We start from the raw sequence: 23,497 nt of genomic DNA, 5'->3' as shown, positions 1-23,497 counted from the left end.
ATATATATATATATATATATATATATATATATATATATATATATATATATATATATATATATATATATATATATATATATATATATATATATATATATATATATATATATATATATATATATATATATATATATATATATATATATATATATATATATATATATATATATATATATATACATATATATTTATATATAAATCCGAAATCTGTGAATAGCTTAACAACCCAATTGGAAATTTGAAAATTTATTTGAATTGGCATCAAATCGTTGGTCGAACTTTCTGGTATTTTTCAATAATGTTAATGCTTTATTAATTTTTGAAATTTAGTCATTTGAAAACTATAAAATAGATATTTATACAATAAATAATAAACAGTAACCTTTTTTATTGAATCATTATTTCCCGAAGAAATACTCACAATCGTCCTGCTTAGAATGGTTGATTTTCGATTAAACATATATTTTCAATTGAATGGATCAGCCAAATTCGGACCTTTTGTGAAACGAATTGCAACACACGAAACGCACATACACAGTGAACAAACTATCTACAACTGTTCAAGTTATTCATTGCCTTTATTGAGTCAAAATATTGTAACGAAAACCTGAAAAGTCTTGCATGTCTCTATACTCACCTCCAAGCGAAGTAATAGTACTCGGTAGTTAATCCAGGTTTTTGAGAACTTCCTGCAGCTTCCCGATGCTCTGTGAAAGACTGAGATGGAAAAACTAACGTTATACTTCAAAATCAAGACAAGAATAGTAGTCACACCCTTGTACCTACATATATGCCATTATCTCTCAGAGAGCAAAAAGGTCTTTCCTCCGATCAACAGATTAGAATTTTTCCGGAAAAAGCTGCGAAGATATGATAATTGAACCCTTATTATATTACTGAATTGGTGTATACTTAAAAAAAAATGACAGGTTTGGTTCAGAAGAATGTCATCTAAACTCTTAAGCCTGTAGTACACTCTTAAGCCTGTAGTACACTCTTTGACCGAGCGTCAAATATTTGTCACTTTTTGACAGATAAAAATTTGGTCACAGATAATTATTTGTAGCTCTCCAATTTTAACAAGGGGCAAACAACAACCATGATGTCAAATAAATTTGACCATTATGTCAGAAGGTCAAATATTTGACCATTAGACAAAGAGTGTACTACAGGCTTTAGTCTAATGGTCAAATATTTGACCTTCTGACATAATGGTCAAATTTATTTGACATCATGGTTGTTCGCCCGTGTTTGCCCTATGTAAAAATTGGAGAGTGACAAATAATTATCTTTGACCAAATTTTTATCTGTCAAAAAGTGACAAATATTTGACGCTCGGTCAAAGAGTGTACTACAGGCTTTATGGAAAAATTGACGGCTCGCTCGTTTTCAACGAAACTCGAGAACTGAATATAACTTTTCTTACCTTAAATCTTGAAGCTTTTTCGTCGAACGTATGAATGAAAAACTTTATTAACAATTTACCATGTCTTTTGTTTTCACACAAAAATTTATTTAGATATTTAATCCTGCCGACGAGAACCCGAGTGTCACATACGACAAACATGTTCAATGATTTTATTTTCAGCATCTTCCACAGGAAAATTATTCCATCAGTTTAAAAGCTACTTATTTACAACCAAATAACAGTCAATCAGAAGTACTTACCAAATTTTGCAACTCTGTTTAACTGTTCAAAACTTTCTCCATCCGAGGTTTTTCAAAACAGTTTACCAAATTATCTAATCGACTATAAAACATTCGAATCTTAGCCCGAAAAACCGTTTTTAAGATATGTTCAAAAAAAGCGCCATAAGAGTTAACATTTGTTTCTACGCGCTACTCCAGGCATTCGCTCTGACGAAGTTACGGTGCTGCCACCTCCAATTTGTTTAGTCTATGAGTGCAGAGGATAGGAATTTCTTCGAAGGATGGTGATATTCCCTATAATTCGCATACGGTCAGTTCAATGCGTGAGAAGATGATTTACTTCCGTCAGGGCGAATTGCTATCTTTGCTATCTTACTTTAATTGTATGGCAACCATGGCGACAAACCAATTGATTTGTTTAATGAGTAAAAATTTGATCCTTTCTGTAGGTTTAGGAGTAGGACTTTCAGAAATGCCTGCTTGAAAAATATTGTTGTATTTCAATTTTTTTATGTCGGAATATTTAAAACACTCTACGAACTAATTACATATTTTGTCTTATGACTTATATTTTAAGTTTAGTAAAGTAGGCAATGTATGTAGTTTTAAGAGGATGCGAAAAACGAACAAGGACAGAAGGTGAGCAGAATCATTTCAAATCGCCTGGAAATACGCAAAAATTTAATCGACAATTTTTGATTTGAATGAAACTTTGCACACGTATTAGGCTTAGCAAACTGAGCATTTTTCACAGGCGCAGAGATTTTTTACACCCATGAGTTACATTCCAAAAGGGCGTATGCCTTTTGGCATAGGTTTTATTCGAAGCATTGTAGCCCAGAAACCGTTGGTTGTATAGAAAAACTGTCTGGGAATGAGTTGTAGGGAATAAAAAATGCACCATAAAAAAATATACACTGTACAATAAAAAATTTTTTTGACCAAAAAAAAATTAAAAATAAACATTAAATTTCAATTTAAAAAAAAAGAGTTGAATTTTTTTCTTTTTTTTTTTTTAAAGAAACTTGACGTTAATACGCAACTTTTAAAAAAAAGTCCAGGATGGAGAAATGCAAAATAATTTTTTTTATGGTAGATTAATTTTTTTATGAAAATTCTAATTTCAACATTTTTCAAAATATTTGTATTCTGATGATTTTAAAATATTTATTTATATTTAAATATTTATATTATATTTATTTTCGAGTTTTATTATCTTAAGAACATATTTTTCCATGACATAGATACTTTACAGAACTAGTTTCACCTTATATTTCATACACATCATAAGTAAATGATTCGTCATCTTTTGAAAACAGCTTCGTTTGTATCTTATTTTCTGAAATCGAAACAAAAGAGTAATACTTTTGTGTGGCAGCTATTATTATAGATTTTTTTTAAATATTGCTCCATTCTGTTACTCCTCGTCCATATTCTTCATATTATACCCAACTAAATGACATTTTTGATGAATTTTTATTACTTTTCTGATTAGACCAATCATACAATTCTTTTGCGCTTGTAATGGGATGTTCATGTTCTTTAGCTAAACTTGCATTTTCTGCCATTCGTTTTAATATGCCACCAATTGCATCGCATGGGCCTTTAACATGAGAAGTCGCAAAAAATGCCACTCTGCATCGACGTTATATTTTGTTTTGAACTTGCAAAGTTTTTTCTATTATTATATTGTGAGGCAGCTCCATCAGACATTAATATCGCTTTTTTCAAGTCTATTGTTGTTTTCAAAAAACTCATTATTTGGCAATGAACACCTGAACCGCAACAGTATCAATGGATGATGGAGTACTTCCGATATTATGATGAAGCTGATATTCTTAAGTGTTCCAGATTCTGAATAGAAAACAACGTAGGGATGAATGGTGGCTTGACTATCATTCCAATAACTACACGAATCACAAATTGATGAAGACGTATAAAAATGAGCTTGACTGTTCAATATTTTTAATTTTGCAATAACGTTTTCGTTTAATTTGCGTAAGCTTGATAAGCACCGATGATCAGGAAAGGGTTTACAGCATTTGGGCTTGGTGTATTCCATTTTCACTTTATTCATCTTCACAAAATGCAAACTGTTACTGACACATCTGGAGTAGTGCAATCGTATTTATATACGAAAACAGATATTATAGGTAGCCCAGTAGTTATTGGTTGCGTACTTTACAAACAGTTATTATTAGTAAACAAGTAAGTAGTGTTGCACGACAAACATATTTTTTCATAAAACATTCGGCAAGGGGGAACGTGTAGGTAGGCTAAGTTTTAGCGCTTGAGTTATTTATCCAATCGTTTTGTTGTCAAAGAATGAATTGTATATTTTTGATCAAGCATTCCAATGAACGTAAGGTTTTTGCTGGAGAACCATGGACAAATTAAGAAAAACGTGTATTTTCCGAAATATAATTAATTTACTTACTTTACTTTTATGGCGACAGAATCCTATGCCGAATCCAGAATACGTCTCCACAAAACTCGGTCTTGGGCTGCTACTCTCCAGTCTCCCCTTACACCCGCTGCTCTGGCATCCTCGTCGACAGCACACATCCAGCGCGTGCGCGGTCTGCCTCGAAGTCGTCGGCCTCTATCCGGTTCTCTACTAAATATTATTTTTGCCGGTCGCTCATCCGCCATCCGTGCTACATGGCCAGCCCACTGTAACCTGCCGTATTTCATCAGCTTGACAATATCAGCGTGTTTGTATACTTCGTACAGCTCGTGATTCATGCGCCTGCGCCACACCCCGTTCTCTAGTTTGCCTCCGAGTATTGATCGCAGGATTCTACGCTCGAAGACCCCAAGCGCTCGTCGATCGGCCTCCTTCCACGTCCACGATTCATGTCCGTAGAGCGCCACCGGGAGGATCAGAGTCCTATAGAGCGCAAATTTCGTACGGATCTGTAGGCTACGGGACCTAAGCTGGCTACGCAATCCGTAATAAGCCCTATCGCCACCGCAATCCGCCTCTTCACCTCGTGGCTCACCTCGTTGTCACATGTCACGAGAGTACCAAGATATATAAATTCGTCGACCACTTCGAAAGTATCCCCATCCATCTCCACCGCAGCACCAACACCCGTAGAACTACCACGCTCTCTGCCAGCCACCATGTACTTCGTTTTGGCAGTGTTTATGGTGAGTCCAATTCTCGCAGCTTCCCTTTTGAGAGCCGTAAAGGCCTCCTCAACTGCTCTACGGTTAACACCAATTATATCAATGTCGTCCGCAAAGCCCAGAAGCATGTGAGACTTAGTGATGATGGTGCCGCTCCTCTGCACACCTGCCCTTCGTATTGCACTTTCCAAAGCTATGTTGAACAGCAAGTTTGAGAGCCCGTCACCTTGCTTCAGACCATCTACCGTCACAAACGCGTCCGAAAATTCGCCCGCTGTCCTGACGCATGATGTGAAACCGTCGAGCGTCGCACGTATCAGTTTAATCAGTTTAGTTGGGAAACCATGTTCTAGCATTATTTGCCACAGCTCGTTGCGTTTCACTGTATCGTACGCCGCTCGAATGTCTATAAACAGATGATGTGTCTGCAGGTTATGTTCTCGAAACTTGTCGAGGATCTGTCTCAAGGTGAACATCTGGTCCGTTGTAGATCGCCCCACTCGAAAACCGCATTGGTATTCTCCAACAAAGGCTTCCTGCAACGGCCTCAGTCGTTGAAACAGGATACGGGAGAGAATTTTGTAAGCGGAATTGAGGAGGGTTTTGCCTCGATAATGACTACACTCGAGTCTATGTCCTTTCTTGTAGATAGGGCATATGAGTCCTTCCAACCAGTCCGTAGGTAGTTGTTCCTCAGACCATACCCTTAGGATAATCTGGTTAATTGCACTACACAGTCGCTCGCTCCCAACTTTGAAAAGTTCAGCCGGTAAGCCGTCCTTCCCAGCGGCTTTGTTGTTTTTCAGCTCTTTGCAAGCATTCTTCACCTCGTCCAATGTTGGTGGGTCCACAGCTTGTCCGTCCTCCCCAATTTCTATCCTGTTCCTCTCGACGACTCTCCTCCCTTCCTCGCCGTTCAACACCACTTCGAAATGTTGCTTCCAACGCCTGGCCACCTGCGATTTATCGGTAATCAGGTTCCCCTCCCTGTCATTGCACATGGCAGGTACTGGCACGGTCCGGTTCCTGATTCCGTTGATCGTTCTATAGAAGCTCCTCGTGTCGTGCCTGGTGAAGCAATTCTCCGCCTCCGCGAGAACGCGATCGTAGTGCTCACGTTTCTTACGGCGATGAAGCCTCTTTTCGGCAGCTCTTGCCACCCGGTATTTCTCCCGCATCTGACGCGTTACACGATTAGCTGCTACTAACGTGTTGGCGTAGGCTCGATTCTTCTCCTTCGTCACCTCTAGGCACTCAGCATCAAACCACCCACTACGCGTGGTTCCCGTTGTCATGCCTATCACCTCTCGCGCTGTTTCGCTGACCGCATCATGGATGTGCTTCCACTGCTAATATAATTAATTTATCGAGCTTAAATTTAAAATAACTCGAAAACCAATGCGTTTAGAATGTTTACTACCAAGAGCTTTTTGATTCAAAATTAGTCTCTGCATCTTTTAAAATCATCAGAATACAAATATTTTGAAACATGTTTGAATAACATTTTTTATAAAAAAATTAATCTATCATAAAAAAAATTATTTTCATTTCTCCATCCTGGTCTTTTTTTTAAAGTTGCGTATTAACGTCAAGTTTCTTTAAAAAAAAAATAAGAAAAAAACTCAACTTTTTTTTTTAAATTGACATTTAATGTTTATTTTTAATTTTATTTGGTCAAAAAAAAATTTTTTTGTGCAGTGTATATTTTTTTATGGTGCATTTTTAATTCCCTACAACTCATTCTCAGACAGTTTTTCTATACAACCAACGGTTTCTGGGCTACAATGCTTCGAATAAAAGCTATGCCAAAAGGCATACGCCCTTTTAGAATTTAACTCATGGGTGTAAAAAATCGCTCCATCTGTGGAAAATGCTCAGTTTGCTGAGCCAAATTTGTGTGCAAAGTTTCATTCAAATCAAAAATGGTCGATATTCGACCATCGGTGATTTGGCGCGATCTTGCTCAGGTGTGACTTAGACTTAGAGAAAAATTTTCCTCATCCAGACGGAACGGGGAAACTTTTTTCTAAGTTTAAGTCACACATTTTGCCGTTGTTCATTTTTCGCATCCTCGTAAAACTACATACACTGCCTACTTTACTTAATTTAAAACACTGTTTATACAGGGTAATTGAACTGCAGCATACTTACAAACTGGGAACGAGTTTTAAACGACTGCCAAATACTAACTAAACCTCTCAGAAACCATGATTGATGAAGATCACATCTCGGTATGAGCCCACAAAATCAGTAAACTGACTGCTTTTACTTAATCAGTTTGTAAATAAACTTGGTTATACTTTTTATTACTTACCTGAACTAGACTCGAAGCGAAGCAACACGTACAACACGTTTGTTTGTTTATTTGACACAAACTTCACAGCCAAAACTATATCTGTTATTATAGGCCAGTTGTCATTTGTTTATATTATATCGGCAAAACAATTGTTGTTGTATTAAACAATCCTTAATACCATATACCATTTCCTGGCTTCTGTATCAAAGACAAACAAACGTGGCTCTTTGGAGAAAAATCCTGAAAAACCTTCGTCCTCATTCGAAACGTAACACTTATGCGCCAGCATGTGAGCTTACTGCCTACTTACTAATTTTCGTAGAAACTTCTTGGCAATTACTGACGATTCTTGTTTTTGTTAATGAGCCTGCACGCTTGCTTATAGCGACCCTAGCAGCATAACTGCCAGCTAAACATAATTTCTGGTCGAAGAAATCGTCATCGAGTGGCACGTCTTTTTGTCTGCGCCTTTAGTTCAATCATGCTTTAACGGTTAGACAAAATGATGTTGTACCTAGAACTACTTGATTACATTGATTTCTTTATTTATTTCGTCATAAAACAAAAGTAGACTACACATATTTATAACTAACTTGCATACTATTTATTTTTTATACTAGTTGGGAGAAAATGATACCTAATTGGTTGAAAATAACTTTACTTGATTCGGATTATTACAATAAATATCTTTTATCGATTTGACCTGCACGTTGAATTGAAATATTGTTTCAATTTAGTTCTCGACATATATCAATGGCTTCGCAGTGTTGAATATAGACCATTTAACGAACTGACAGGTCTCACGGACCCTGCTGATATTGATGCTGCTTTTACGTGCGTTGTCAGCGGTTCCGAGCTTTCTGTCAAAATTTCATTCATGAATTGAGTTCACAAACGTCTCGTAAAATGGTCTATACAGTTACTTCATTTGATTAATGGGCCCCTCCATAGCATTATTGTTTCGTTGATGATTTGAAGAGAACAATGTACGAGCTCGTTAATTTCTAGAAGGCACATAAAAATTGAGATCTGATATTTCGGATGAATCGGCACGCTGTGATACAATATCCGTTAACAAAGGACATCATTGTGAATTCCCGACGGGCTTTCAATGTTTGGATGTCGATAAGTCTGCAGCGTTCGCCATATGATGGTTGGGGAAATGACGTCCATCGTAGATTACGAAGTGCATATAATAGGAATTGTTTTTGCACTGATTCTATTCTGTCTACATGTGTTGCAGAAAACGGAGACCATACAATGCTACAGTATTCCAATAGTGACCTGATATAGTAATTATAAAATGTTTGTATTGTGTAGGGATCTTGGAAGTTAAAGCAGAAACGTTTTATGAAACTTAGCATGTTACTAAGCCTTATTGATAATTGTATTGTAGTGATAAGTTTTCGAATCAAGTATATCTCCTAAGTCCCTAACTCGTTCACATTTCTCTACTATCTGATCTCCTAAAGAAACAATAATGTTTGGTATGTTTCTTTTTCTGCCGAAAGCCATCGAACTACAATTTTTTACGTTTAGCTGAAGAAGGCTTTTTTAACCCAAGTATAAAAATATTTTATCTCGTTAAGAAAAATGTTAACATCATTATCGTTTTAAATTCCAATGAAAAGTTTTATATCGTCGGCATATATTATCGATTGCGGGAGAATTTATCTCGCAAGATGCATGAAAAACGCCGTAGAAGTGCGCGGTTATAACCCATCATGTTGGTGTCTTCTACAAAAAGTGCGCAAATCCAATTTCCGCACTTTTTGTAGAAGATATTACCGCGATTGGACGTACCCGCGCACTTCTATAAGAATTTTTCGCGAGAAAATTTTTCGCAATCAACAATATAAGAACTTTTATATGTTTTAGGATGGAGAAAATGTCGTTTATAAATAATATAAATTGTAGATGGCTCAAGTGAGAGGAAATCCTAAGGTTATCTGAACAGGTTTCGAATGTCTACCTTTGAATTTGATTGTTTGTTGACGATCTGTCAAATACGATTCAATCCATTTAAGTAATTGTGGATAAATTCCTATTTTTCGTAACTTGAAGAGGAACAGGGGTATATGAATTCGATCAAAAGCTTTACTGAAGTCAGTATACAGGGTTTCAACATAATTTTCTTCAGCCATTACATTCAAAGAGAAGTTAATAAACTCGAGTAAGTTATTTGTTGTTGGGCGCCCTTTTGAAAAAAATGTGTTGCGTGGGAGTAATTCTATTTTTCATCTGCTGGGATAACTTTTTGGTAATGATTGCTTTGAAAAGCTTAGGTATACAGAATTTCGGGAAGCAACCGGATTCCAGTGACATATTGAAAATCAAGAACAGTGGGGAAGTTTAGCTAAATGTTTCATAAATGTTGGCGGAATTCCGTCTGGTCTCGGACTTTTAGACGCATCCAAAGCTTTTAGAGTATCTGCAATTTCGAGTGCGCTGACATGTTCAATGTTGGAATAGTCGGAAAACTCAGGAAAGTTGGTGAATAATGTATGGTCACGACCTGATTCTGAGAAAAATGTATTATTTTGTTGAAAAAAATATACAAAATAAACATTAAACGCCACATTTGATCTGGAATTAAATTTTTTGTGCGGTTTTCTTTGTTCGCTGTCGATTATAACACAACGGGTAGAGGTCCTACCGTGCCATGATTTGGATACCAACTTGAATATTTGATACTAAAGGGTTTTGCGGTCAAACAAAAATGTGTGTAAATAAGTCAATTTTTATTAAACAATCAAATCATGTTTCTTTGTCAAGTTCAATTCGTACATAAACTTTGTTCGCCACAGAACTGCATCTCGTTTACAACTGTCTTCCGTGTCTTCTTGAGGTTCCGCTTGACGATAGCCCATTATTATTCTATAGAGCGGGGCTCTGCTGTGTTGGGAGAGTTCATGTCCTTTGGCACCACCTGGACGTTGATTTTTTTTTCATAATGGCAAGATTCCAAATTTGACCAAACCAGAACAGAGCAACTATGGTGCTTGATGAAAGGCAGCAGACGTTATTTTCAGGCACTCCTGCACATAAATCGCGATGAAAATGTTGTTCTTCAAGCCACAGGAACAAATGACCTGCCACACGACATATTTCTTTGCAAACTTCGACAGCTTATTGTGTTTTAATATATCTACCATCTTTCTTCTTCCAGTTACCGTATAATATTCCTGTCCATAAAGCTGTTTAAAGTCTGCTTTGGCGTAAGTTTTGTCGTGTTTATGGCCTACGGATTCCGATTTCTCCCCGATCCTGTTTTCCTGGCAGTTGGCAAACGTTCTCCAAACACTTTTATTACGTTGGTGACGGTTGCTTTGGCCACATTCAATGATTTTGCCAGCTTGGCATGCGAGTAGTTCGGAAAATTTGGATGCTGTGCTTCTCTTGCTTCGATACCATTTTCACTACTGAAAAGCAAATGTCTAAATTAAACATAAGGAATAATACTATACACACATCTTTAAACTGGGTTTTTTTTGTTACACGATAAAAATAATTCGGTAAATTGAAGTTGACCAATTTTCGACCGTAACACCCTTTAGTATAATTTTAAATTACCTAACGGTCGCTATGAGGAAAAATGAACCGCACATTCAGCTCCTGGATTTCTTGGTTTCGGATTCAGTGCAGTAGAAGGATGGCTCTACGACATGGAGCGTTACAGCGTCCGGAAATGTATTCAACCAAGCCTGTGTTCAATCAAAAGGACCTTCCAGAAACAGGTTCACCTTCCTTCATCGATTAACATCGTGACGGACTATGTCGGACTTCGCATCGTCAAACTTTATTTAACAAACCAATTATTTTTTTCTGTTTTAATTTCATTCACTTTCATCTTCTCTAGAATCTTCTTCAATTACTCGCTCTACAATTTCATTCACAGCTTTGCATTGTATATTTTGTTGAGCCTTCAAATAAGTAAAAACCCCTAACGATATTTTTTGTCGCCTTTTCGCCATTTAAGTTGTTGAACTGATGACCGACATTCATTTAGGGAATGAATAAAAATGCTATGTAAGATAACCACTCTTGATAGTTCCTACTTTTTCCGGGTTTAGAGCATATTGGCAGTTGATATTAATTAAACCCTTTAGCACGCTGCTCAAAAGGTCGGGATTGAAAAATAATCGTAGACAAACATTTCCTGTATAGTACTTATAAGTTATAACTGCTCCACCTAATCGTGGTAGATCTACCTTACTTTAATTTTTTCGTTTAACGATGTCATACAGACTTTCGTTATCCTTCACCCTATTTCATAATTATCGCACATGAATTGAATAACTTTTGCTATATTATCTTTAGTAATTAGTTCCGGGGTTACAAAAGAGTCCACCTCCTCGTAGTGCAACTTGGGTAACGGATGCGAATCCTATCTAATTTCCCAATTTCCTCTGATTCCGTAATACTCACGGGAGTGTCATCATCAATATCCTTTCTAATAAACCCCCCCCCCCCCAAGCTACGGGAAGATGTGCGTCAGGCCTACTTTAACTTAGATTGGTGCAAATGTTACTCCCAAACATTGTTTCTCAAGAAGCCGGAGTGGAAGAGATAGTCACCAGTCTGCAATCTACGAGATATACTAGTGCTTACCCTACGCTACGCTATTAGATTTAATAACTAGTTTCGTGTCACACAATGAAACGACATTTTGATTGTTCTTGTTTATAGTTGGTGGTTGGTAGCCATGTATATATGTGTAACTACATATTATTTCTGTGTAAAAATTTTACCCCTCTTGAAAAGTTGGTCGTGAAATTTTCATAAATAATCATAGGTGACTTGCTTCATCCACTTCAAAAAGAGAACAACTACATTTCCTAATTTTCATATTGCTACTTGCTGCAGACTTGACATTTTTCTCAATAGGAATGTTTACTTCTTATAGCAACGCAACTACGTACATACTCGGATTTTGGGTGGCTCGAAATTTTATAAGAGGACAGAAGCACTCCTTCCATCCTGTACGTTTATTTTCCTAAACTAAAAAATGGCAGGACATAATCTGAGTACAATCATCTTGGACTCACGAGACGACATTCCAGCACCTTTCTTCTGTGTTCATGTCATTCTAACCATAGCAGAAAGGTTATCACCTTCATGAATTCGGTTATTCTGTTGAAGGTTAGTTAAAGTGCTGTTAAATTTCATTGCTTCATCACACCATTTTCCGGAGAGGAAGGGATGCTGCCGCATTAAAACTATCTTTCACAAAATACTTCATTACCGAAAATACACTAACACTAAAAACCACTGACAATACATAGTTGTTTAGTTGTAATAACCATCACGTTTGTTTTCTTCAATACACGTTACTTTACTTACACTATACTTTACTTACTTCAATACACCACATAAATGTAGATATTTGAAATAGTTGACTATGCAAGTTTCTCAACTTTTCACGGTAGCACGCTAATCTCGTCCTTCCCTAACGGATAAGATACCAATGTATAGTAGGAAACGCTTAGTGCTGATAGATACATTTATTTTTTCTTTTGAAGGTATTCGATTATGTACTATCTGATTATTATATACTATTTGATTATAATAATAAATGTGAAAGGCTAGAGTAAAACTAATCTATTGCGTAACCTATTGAAGTTCTAGATAGTAATTCCTTATTACCATACAATAAAATTGTTATTATTTGCAAGGTGTCGTCGCTTATCATTCTTTCAACTGACTTCTGACTCCAAACGATATTTTGGACGACACTTACTCTAATTCTATTACTGTTCACTATTCCATATTCAAATAAAGTAGTTCATCTCATCATATGAAAGTACCTATAAAACTATTTCAATTAATCAACTAAACTTCTCCACTCTGAAACTGTCATCTGACGTAGATTTTTAGTTTTTTATCTTATTCAAATTATTTTTCGGGGGTCATTTATATAAACTTACATAGAAATTTCTTACCATTATCTTATGATATTTCTGTCAGCAATTTTATTAAGATGTTCAGATAATTTCCTGTGAAATGAAAATGTAGCACAACTATTTCACCTCTAACTGACTGAAGCTAACCTACTACAAAAGATAAAATTGATCAGAAAACATTTTCTCCTGTTTACAAACTATGAAACTGAACTATAGTTTTTAGGCTAGCTCTTTATTCTCGACAATTGAGAAACGAATCTATTGTCATCTATTCAGTTCTGCTAAATATTCATGACAAAAAAATTGCCTAAAAGACAGCGAATTATTATCATCAAAAACTTATGTGAACTTACTAGTCGTTTATGCTAATAATATTATTACACTTTTTCTTAGAGAATGCCGAGCAAATTAAAAATAGTTAGAAAGAAAAAAATCAAATGATAGTACAATCATTACTCACCAGTATCTGCACCAGTTGCGTGCTACACTATAGCACGACACTTACACTTCTGACCGGTAATTAGTCTGTCGGTGTCCATCGCAGCACGCACCGCATCGTGATGCTTAAAGTCGATAACACAGTAGGTTGTGTTCATATATATTCGCGTCCAAATGTTTGTAATTTCACCGCACATTTTGAATGTATCGTACATTACAACCTCGTCGTATGCTGCAATCGAGAATGAAAGACCCGTCGTTATTATCGTATCCACCCAATTGAGGGTAAGGTAGCTTACGTCCTTTAGAAGCGACGCTGACGGAATAACCAGGACGTTCTCTTTGCTTTTTGTTAATAAAAGCTACACGCAGCAGATTACCACGATAAATTCGCAAGTGCATCTCCAAGGCTCGTACCGCCTGATCAAACGTGTCGAACTTGATGAAGGCCTTCTTTTTATCGAAAACTGTTATCAATGTGATTTTCACTATCTGACCGAATTTGCCGAAAATATCTACCACATTACCGTCATTGGTTTCTGGTGGTAAGTTTCCAACATAAACTGCATGTATAGAGTGTTAGAAAAAAAAAATGAAATAACTGTTAAAAAAAAACCTACTTTCACTGGACGCGCCACTTTCCTCTTTAGCGTGCAATTTACGTTTCTTGTCTTGTAGAATTTCATCATCCCATGTCGGGTGCTTTTCAGAATCCCTTAACGATAAGCTAGCCTTCGAACGCGATGGAGGGCTCAAACTGCGTACTGGAGATCTTCTATAGGACCGTCGCTCTGGACTTCGCGAGCGATACCCGCGGACGCGGATGAACTCCGGAGACCTAGATGGTGATCGGGCGTACCGGTCTCTCCTGCTGGGAGGTGATACACGGCGCGACCGGTAAGATAAGTTTGGTGACCGAGATCGGGATCGCGCTTTAGATCGAACGGATGTTTCGTGGCGATGCCTGGTCCGGCTTGATGAGGTCTCAATAGGGGTAGAAAATAGTGCCTTTGAAAGAGGGCTCAAACTTTCGCGTTTCGCTGGTGATAAACGGTTACGTGAGTTCGACCTTGAGCGGCGAATATTGATCGGTGAAATTGACATTGATCGTACGCTGAGATAGTCGTTGATAGGAGACCTACTATCAGCTCGATCTATGGGAGGAGATCTAAGGGGTGAATTCGATGTAAGGAATTTTGGAGGTTCTGGTGCGGGAGGAATGAAACTTGACTCCGAGCTGATAGACAGAGTGTCCGGAACATCATCCAGTTGTGGCGGACTACCTAGGCTTGACTGTAGTTGAAGTTGCTCTTTTTCGAAGCGATCCTGCGCAGAGGGTTCTTTGTTTTGAAAATCAAGCTCATTAGAGCCGGTTGAGGTGCGTGATGGCTTCAACTGCCAGGGAGCAAGCGATCCGCTAGTTTCCAATTCTTCCTGAATGGTTTTTTGGGAAACTGGAGTTTCTTTTGCAACTGGATGCGTGGATACAACTGGACGCGTGGATGCAACTGGATGCGTATATGCAACTGGAGCTTTCATTATCGGTGGACCAGCATTGTAATCTGGTGTCATACTGGTGTTTAAATAATCTGTCTGGATTAAATTGAGCAGTTTCAGCTGCTGGGGATAGGTGAATAATGTGAACAACTCTGGACATTTAAAGCCATTGCCACTGATGAGATAGTTAATTTTTTTATCCGTTTTCATATGGATAAATGAGGGCACATCCTGGAACTGATTTACAATACCATGAACGAGACGAAACTGATCAATCATTGGTAGTGAAGCGAAGGCTTGAATATGGATCATGTTGCTTTCAACTATTTGCATTAGCCGTTTCATAGCAGGTGTCACAACCGGATTAGGTCCATTTCGTCCCATCATGGGTCCTTGCGGTCCCATCATTGGCCCCTGCGGTCCCATCATTGGTCCTTGCGGTCCCATCATTGGCCCTTGTGGTCCCATCATTGGTCCTTGCTGTCCCATCATTGGCCCTTGCGGTCCCATCATTGGACCTTGTGGTCCCATCATTGACCCTGGAGGTCCCATCATTGGACCTGACGGTCTTATCATTGGACCCTGTGGTCCCATCATTGGACCTTGCTGCCCCATCATTGGACCTTGTGGTCTCATCATTGGACCTTGAGGGCCCATCATTGGATTTTGTGGTCTCATCATGGGACCTTGTGGTCTCATCATAGGACCTTGTGGTCCTCCATAATCCATCATTGGACCTCTCATATCCATTACATGCCCATTAGGACACATCATTTGTCCACTGGGTTCTGACATAGGTGCGTTAGCATTTCTCATTGGTGCATTGGGCCGTTCCATCGGCCTATTCGGTGTACCATTGGTCGGCCTGATTTGTTTCGTTGGATCTATAGTATTAATTGAGGTCATGGGATTGAAAATGGGAGTTGTTTTCGGAACCGATTGATTAGCTTGCATCGAGGGTTGAAGTGATTGCCGATTTGGTGCTGACTGTTTGGGTGGCGCTTCAAACTGCTGTACAGCAGGTCCTCGTAGCATGGCGCTCATTCGGTTAACGATGACCTTGAATCGACCGATTGTCCTGATCTGAAGAGCTGGTTCTAACCATCGTGGCTGTTCCATACACACCACAGCCCTTTCAGCGGACTTTCGAAGAACAAATTTCACCGTTCCAACTTCGTTGAACTGGTCGTAGATTTCTTCGTCCGCGATGGATGGATTCAAGCCAGTAACATTCACGCACACCGCAGGATCAATGACCAAGTTCTCGGTAGCCAAATGGATAAGTAAACGTTTGCCGTTAATGAAATTCTGATTCATTGAGCACGCTCGTCTGGCTCCCAGTCGAGTATCGAAGCTTACGTATCCAATTCGGACAAAGCCTTGCGATACTTCACGGAAATTGATAACATTACCATATTTTTTAAAATGCTCCCGTAGTTGCACTATCCCAATCCCAGAAGGAAAATTTAGAATTTGAACTGCAAATAAGTGAACATTAAAAAACTGATTTCGACAAGTTTTTGAATTCCAGCTGGAAAATTACCTTCATTTTTGTAGAATTCTGGATTCGGATTCAAATAGAGTGGATTTGGTTCCGTGCGTAGCTTCAACATTTCCGCACGATCTTCCATATCAATTATTCTCCGTAATTCGGCTTCCTTGTAAATGCGAATACTGCTCTTAGGGAATACTTCCGCGAGTGGTGCCATATCAGTAAGATAGTCTTCTGCAAAATTAGCAAAACAAGCGTGATTCAACTTCCCTTAAGCGCGACATATTTAAATGCTTACGATCAGTGTACTTTGTCACATAAACATTCTCCTGGGCTATTTGTTTCACTGACAGTGCCTGTTTCACGGCAATGTAAAACTGGAATCTCACAACTGTGCAGAATCTGGTTGCGTCCACTCGATGGATGTAAACAACCCGTCCGCACTCATTCATAGCTTGGAATATTTCATCATTTGTTAGATCTTAAAATAAAAATCGTTACCTTCCTGGCTAATGAAGAAGACTATCACATGTGCAACTTACAAATGCTAGTTCTTTTAATTAAAACTGCCGTAGTCGACTTGTGCTCCCCGTACGTGATGCGAGGATTGTAAATATCCAGAGCAACTCCTTGGAAATAGTGCGGTCCGTACAGATACACGTATCGTGCAGTGTTCGAATTCAAATACGTTACGTAGCCGATATTGGTTAGAACTGAAATAGGTGATTTATGCGTTTCCCAATCGACAACCTTTCCAAACTTTTCAAAATAATCGACGATGTCTTTTTCCGGCACATGCCGGGGAATATTGGTGACGAGTACTGTAAACATTAGGCTATATAATTTTACAATTTTACAGCAAATTTCAATAGCTTACGTTTAATCACTGATTCTGCTTGAGGTTCATATCTCAAACCGAGAGCTGAAAAAAGAAGTCCATTAATCTCAACCTGAAACTATCAATGACATAAACCCACCTTCACATTTACTAGCGATACTCGTAAACTGCATTTTTTTCGGTTTTTCCAGCAGCATGCAAATGGTGCGCTTAATGGTGCAGATTTCCACCTCAACTCCCTTTAGGTTGCGGTCTTTCATTCTCAGTGCACGCTGGGCCATTTCACTGCGTTCGAATGAAATGTATGCATAATTGTTTGCCGGTTTCTGGACACATTCAATCGTGCCGATGTTCCGAAAATGTTCGTAAATGTCTTCCTCAGTGATGTCTGAAAGGAAATAGACACTTTTAGGTACTGAAAAATATCAAAAACCTACCCAAAACTTACATTCATTCAACTGCCTCACCATAACAGAGTAACGTGGAGTGAAATTCCGTTCGGAATCAACGTTAGTGATAAACAGTCGGCGGCCCTGGAAAAAGTTCTGATTGAACCGAAGCGCCTTGTTGGCATCGCTCCGTTGGGTAAATTTTATGAACGCTATTTTCGTTGGACAGTAGGTGCAATTCTCCAGCCGGAACTCAACCGCTTGAATTCCTTTGCACTCGCGGAAAAAATCACGCAGTTGGTCCTCGGTAGCCGTCTTCTGAAGATTGCCGACGTAAATGAGCAAACTTTTTTCGACCGATGCTTCCTCCGCTGCTAAGTTATCATCTGCGGTGTCTGTCGTAATTGTTGATTAGTTCTTACACCAAAATAAAGAAGAAATGAACCTACCGCTCATGGTTGAACGAAAAGTGTGAAACTATTAGTTGAAATTTGCTTAAAATTGGAACAATAATACAATTTCACAGACTGTTTTCAACTTTCTTTACTTAACCACACTCGATAAGTATGAACTGTGTGAAAAATATGGTGGGTTTGTTACCGCAAACATCAAAAACATAGCACCTTACACCGAGCCAAATCTTAGAAGAAAATACAAAATCTGAAAACAACAAACGTCTAGTTGATTTAACTCGCCAAACATGTGAAAAGGGCTCATGTGCCATATGTACACGCTGCTTCATTTTAACTCTAATCTGATTAGGATCTACTCAGTTTGGTATTCTTATGCAAAATGTCAAAAAGTGAGTAATCGAGTACTGGACAATTGAGTAAAATTAACCCAAATTTTCATAATCACCATGTTTACTCAGTTTTGAGTTATTATCCATGATGTTTACTCACCCCTGAGTATATGTACATGTCAAAAGTTTTCAACAGCAATATTATCGGTCTCCGAAGAACAATTGGTGTCGCTTTTTATTCGTTGGCTAGCAGTAAGTATCTGATCTGTCATCAAATCAATAATTTCTTAATCAATTAATAATTTCAGCCCAACATCAGTATTGCAGAGAATTTAAAAACACCTAGAAGATCTCTTCAAAATGAACAACCGCATGTTGTATGTTCTACGATGCCGTTTAAAGCCGGACTTTTATTTGTGATAACAAACGGAAACATTTGTATTGATGTACAGTGCTCAACAATCGATGCAATTTAAATCCTTCGCAGTATTAGGTGACGAATGATGGCGGATTATCTGGCACAAAAAAGTAAGTCACAGTTCACGGGCAACTGTCAACCGGTTGGGTGCCGCATTCAATGAAGACACGGGAATTCTTTAGTAAATTTTCTAATGTTTCGATGAAAAATAAATCTGTGTTTTTGATTGTTCTGAATTTATTTTATTTATTGAGTCAGATTTACAAAAAAAAAACAGAAATCATTAAATTTCCGTATTTAGGCAAACTGGGTAACTTGTACTCATTTTCGTTAATTTCTGGTTTGCATGAACAGAGTAGATTCTACCCAGTTTTTGACGTATGACGCCCTTACTCAGAAGTGAGTAACCGTAAAAGTACCCTAATTAGGGTACCTTTACTTTTTTCAATAATGGGTGATATCTAACTCACTTTAGAGTAACAAAAAATGAGCGTGTAAGCAAGCCAAATTTTCTCGTTTTTTGAAACAATCGAAATTTAGTCTTACCAATAAGATTTATTGATAAAAGAATTTACTCTTAGTCAAACAATCTTATTTGTACGGGTAGATGATGCTGGTATTCGTTGAAAAACGTAAAATTGTGGCTTGTTTACATGGCACATGGGCCCTTTTCACATGTTTAGCGAGTAATGATTTACAGTATGGAGTAAACAAAAGCAACTTTAAACGGCTTTACACGTTTACTAGCGTGCGTAGGTGGAAAGTCACTTATTTCTATACTGGAAACTGTAACTTGCAATGGTTAGCATTCCGACTTGATCATTATAGCAAAAACATTCGTAGTTTTCAGCGGTTCCGGTGTTTCTTTACTCGGACGGTGGAGACATCTATGATTAGTTTCTACCCGAGTGCAAAGATGTAAACAAAGGCAAGTGAAAAAAACTGCCAATTCATTAGGCATTCTTTTTTTCATTTGAGTTTGTTTTGTTAGAAATGTTTTTCGTACCACATTATAACTCTTTAAAGTGCAGTTTTTTGGTAAACATTAAGACAAGTAAGTTTTAACTAACTGGATGTGATGAATTAAATAAATTTATTACTTTTAACTTAACGTTAAACTGCAGCATGGAGCATAACTATGCCGTGCGGTCCAGTTTGTCAGTCCAAGTAAATTGGTGCACCATGCGAGAAAATATTTTTTAACATATTTTTTAGCTGTAAGCCGTGAAACCGGTAGGATGCTTTAAAGAAGATCAGCTATTCCAGAAGAAAATCTTCCACAGATGAAACGCGATTAAAAGCTTATAACACTGGCGACGGCTCGATCTGAACGAGTTAGACGACAGGAAAACTTAAAAGTTGTTTCAGAGTTAGATCAGACAGAACAGATGGAAACAGTTATCGATTCATCTGTAACTTCTATTGTAACTGCCGTTCAAATGAATACTTCAGAAATAGAAAAAGTAATCGCTGGTAGTCGCCGTACCATGGCAGTGCAATTTAAAACAGATGCAGATCTCACTGCATGTATCGGACTGAATTCATTTCGTTTATTGCAAACAATAAAATCATCCATCGAAGCTCTCGAGCAGTACGTCAGTAAGCATTCTAACCTTTCGCTGGAGGAACAAATATTTATGGTGTTCATCAGAATAAGAACAAATTTGTCGTTTTCATGCATGGCAGCGCTTTTTAAGGTTCAATATCAAACTGTCTCAATCACGTTCTATTGGACAATACCATGGATCAGGGCAGTTTGTAAACCAATAATCTTCTGGCCAACTGTCGAATAAACGAATAAATTTCCATTACAAAGGACGGGAAACAGTAAAGTACTCAATTGCCGTGACGCCTGGTGAAACAATATCCTTTGTCAGCAGTGCATATGGCGGCGAAGTTTTTGACAAACAGATCGTTGCACAAGAAAAGCTGCTGAATAAGTTTAATGTAGATGAAGCGATGATGACCGATAAAAGTTTTCTGATTGATGAAGAATGTCGCAGCAAAGGAAATATTTTTTCAGGCCGCCCTCCTTACATGCTCCTCAAGCCCAGCTTGGTTCGGTAGACGCAATTGAGAATGTGTCAATCGTAGCAGCTAGAGTACACGTTGAGAGGGTTATTCAACAAGTTAAGTTGTTTGGTCTCTTTGGAGACAAAGTTGACACTTAACTCTTACCAGTTTTCGATGATATCGTATTTATTTGCTGCGCAATAACAAATGTATCAAAAGCTATCATGGCGAATGTAAGGTTCTAGGTAGTTCAGTTTATTAAATGTTGAACACCTATGTTAGTTAATCATAGTAATTATTTATTAGGCTTACGCCGGTGACTTGGAAATCGCAGTATACAAAAATTTCACAAATGCGTTGAAGTACACTTCCTTTAGTGATTTATCATACATGTTGTAACATAACATTTGTCTTCAAATTCTGAATAAATAATAAAATCAGTGGTCTTACATTTTAAGATGAACAAGTTTAGTTAAATATGGGTGTAATATGATTGGTTTATCATGAGTCTTTTTGAGTTTTCAGTTAAATGTGGTAACTGTTCTAGAGTATCTGATAACACATGACTTTTTCCAACGAATTTCAATAATTTTTCTTTCATCTAAAACAATTCCGTCAGGTGAACAGCCGAAGGAATATGAGGTGCAACGGCACTTAGTCACAGCCTTTCCAAAGTCTCGAGTGCAAGATTCAATGGCAAGAGGTTCGTACCTCACTCCGTGGTCGATCGAGGGGTTTCTAAATTCTTGTGAAGCTGCAAAACTAATGATCTTTTTCGTTGATCTTTCGGTTTGTCAAATGTGGTATAATAAGTATGTAAGCTATAAGCGTTAGAGGTCGTAATTCTTCGACTGCGGTCGATTTGCCAGGATTCGGAAAACCTTTGCTCAATTGTATCGCAGTATATTTGAATTGATTCACGATTTAAGACATATACTTGAAGTTCGTGGAAAACATCTAAAATTTTCTTCCAAAGGCTTACTCCCGTAATTGGCGGTAGAATTATTGTCACTGCAGAGATTTCCCAAAAAGCTCTTCAAAACAATCATCTTAGAAGATTACCAAAATAATTGAATCTAAAGACGATCTTCGATTAGTATTACTCTGCACAATAATATTGGGCAAATCTTTAACGATTCGCGAGTGTTGAAGGCGTTTCTCAATATTTTCTGCTTGCTGAGGTCTGCCATATGCCTCGCGGAATATCTAATACAAAAAATGTGAATAGTCAAAATAATAAAAACAGAAGCTCACTTTGGAGAAAAAATTTCTTATTGGAGCAGTTTCAAGAGGACTCAGATTAATACGCTTCGGCGATTCTTCCCTGAAGTATAAAAATCGCTTACTTTCGTAGCTCTATATTTATCTGCTGGTACTCTGCGTTATTTCCCCCATTTTTGCTGTAGGTCCGTTAGTGAAAGCAATGGAATTGGAGAATGCTTTCAAAGAGACTAGAAATCAGCTTGAGCTGTATTTATTTTACATGGTCTTTAGTATGCTTACAGTAAGAAAAAATTTCACTTCGCTTAGAACTGTAAACAAATTCGATCCAGCGAAATCGAAGGTTGTGGATTTCATCTTTCTCACTTGGGTTTACTTTTTTCACGCATGCAAACGCTAGTGAAAAAAGCTGCAGCAAGCGAAAACTTGCGTGCATTTATATTCTGTCAGTTGCAGCCAATTTTCACTCCGCTCGGAGTGTAAACTCGTGAATTTCGCTTTACTTAAACTGTAAACTGCAGGCTGGTGAAATACTTGCGTGTTCCACAAACGGGTTTCCACGACAAATTCCGCAAGCGAAAATCTACGCTTTTTCACTTGTCAAATTTTTCACTTCGCTTGGAACTGTAAACTATGCTTAATATCGGAAAGCTGAATTTTTACTTCAATTTCTTGAGATATAAGCTACAGATGCCTGAAAATACCAGAATTTAGTCGTGTGTAATTTCACTCCAAGAGCCAAGACAGCTTTTATCTGGGTTAGTCTTATGCTTGGGAGTAACTTTAATTTGCTCAATATTACTCCGTAATTTTCAGATGATTCACATCTTTGATTACCTTGAGAGCAAGAAATATATATGAATGATGGGACCGAGCAACATTCATGTGTATATTTCCGGTGGGAAAAATTTTCAAGGATGAATATTCAGAGACACGAGTGTTACTCAAATTCGCACTTTATTTTTCAGGTTTTCTCAGAAAAAAACTCAAATTTACTCACTTTCTTAACCCTCATTTCACTCTAAAAAACACTTAATCATTCAATATTCACATTTTTGCAACACTTATGTTCTGATACGAGAGCACAAAATCATTTTAGATGCAAAACTACACTTTTTATTAATATTTTTTGATAAAACACGAATCATCTTTTTCAATGTTTTTGGAACAAGTCATCTTCTATTTTAAATATCAGAAATTTGTAGCTACTTTTTCTGTAGAAATAAGTGACTTTTCACCTACGCACACTAGTGAACGTGTAAACCCGTGTAAAGTTGCTTTTGTTTCTTCCAAACTGAAAATCTATAGACCTGTTTTCTCACACAAGCTGTCAAACACAATTCCGTCAAGGCGAAATTTATATTAAAATAATAGTAAATGTAATAAAATATATTTAATATGAGAGCTTTCTCTTCTCAGTGTGGCAAATAATAACATCGAATGTCAACTGTGCGATGACGCGCATGTT

The 23,497-nt window shown here is 37.6% G+C and overlaps 1 protein-coding gene across 4 annotated transcripts; it reads right to left on the bottom strand.

Annotated features, from left to right (window-relative positions):
• Nucleotides 1–783: 783 nt before the first annotated feature.
• On the bottom strand, nt 784–18,248 carry LOC129731336 (uncharacterized). Of its 4 annotated transcripts, none has more exons than XM_055691440.1 (11): nt 18,085–18,248; nt 17,695–18,030; nt 17,386–17,634; nt 17,286–17,330; nt 16,951–17,229; nt 16,707–16,889; nt 16,460–16,642; nt 14,040–16,394; nt 13,719–13,982; nt 13,442–13,651; nt 784–860 (listed from the first exon to the last, which is right to left on the bottom strand). In XM_055691440.1, the coding sequence occupies exons 1-10, from the start codon at nt 18,089–18,091 to the stop codon at nt 13,464–13,466; spliced, it is 4,089 nt and encodes a 1,362-aa protein (XP_055547415.1). In that variant the 5' UTR covers nt 18,092–18,248; the 3' UTR covers nt 784–860; nt 13,442–13,463. The 4 variants fall into 4 exon arrangements, with proteins under 4 accessions (XP_055547415.1, XP_055547341.1, XP_055547248.1 ...); XM_055691366.1 differs by lacking the exon at nt 784–860 and adding an exon at nt 12,568–13,369; XM_055691273.1 differs by lacking the exon at nt 784–860 and having other exon boundaries at nt 12,568–13,651.
• Between the last annotated feature and the right edge of the window lie 5,249 nt (nt 18,249–23,497).

This window comes from Wyeomyia smithii, chromosome 1, assembly GCF_029784165.1.
Source record: "Wyeomyia smithii strain HCP4-BCI-WySm-NY-G18 chromosome 1, ASM2978416v1, whole genome shotgun sequence".
Taxonomy (NCBI): Eukaryota; Metazoa; Arthropoda; class Insecta; order Diptera; family Culicidae; genus Wyeomyia; species Wyeomyia smithii.
This window is presented reverse-complemented; position numbering and strand designations above follow the sequence as displayed.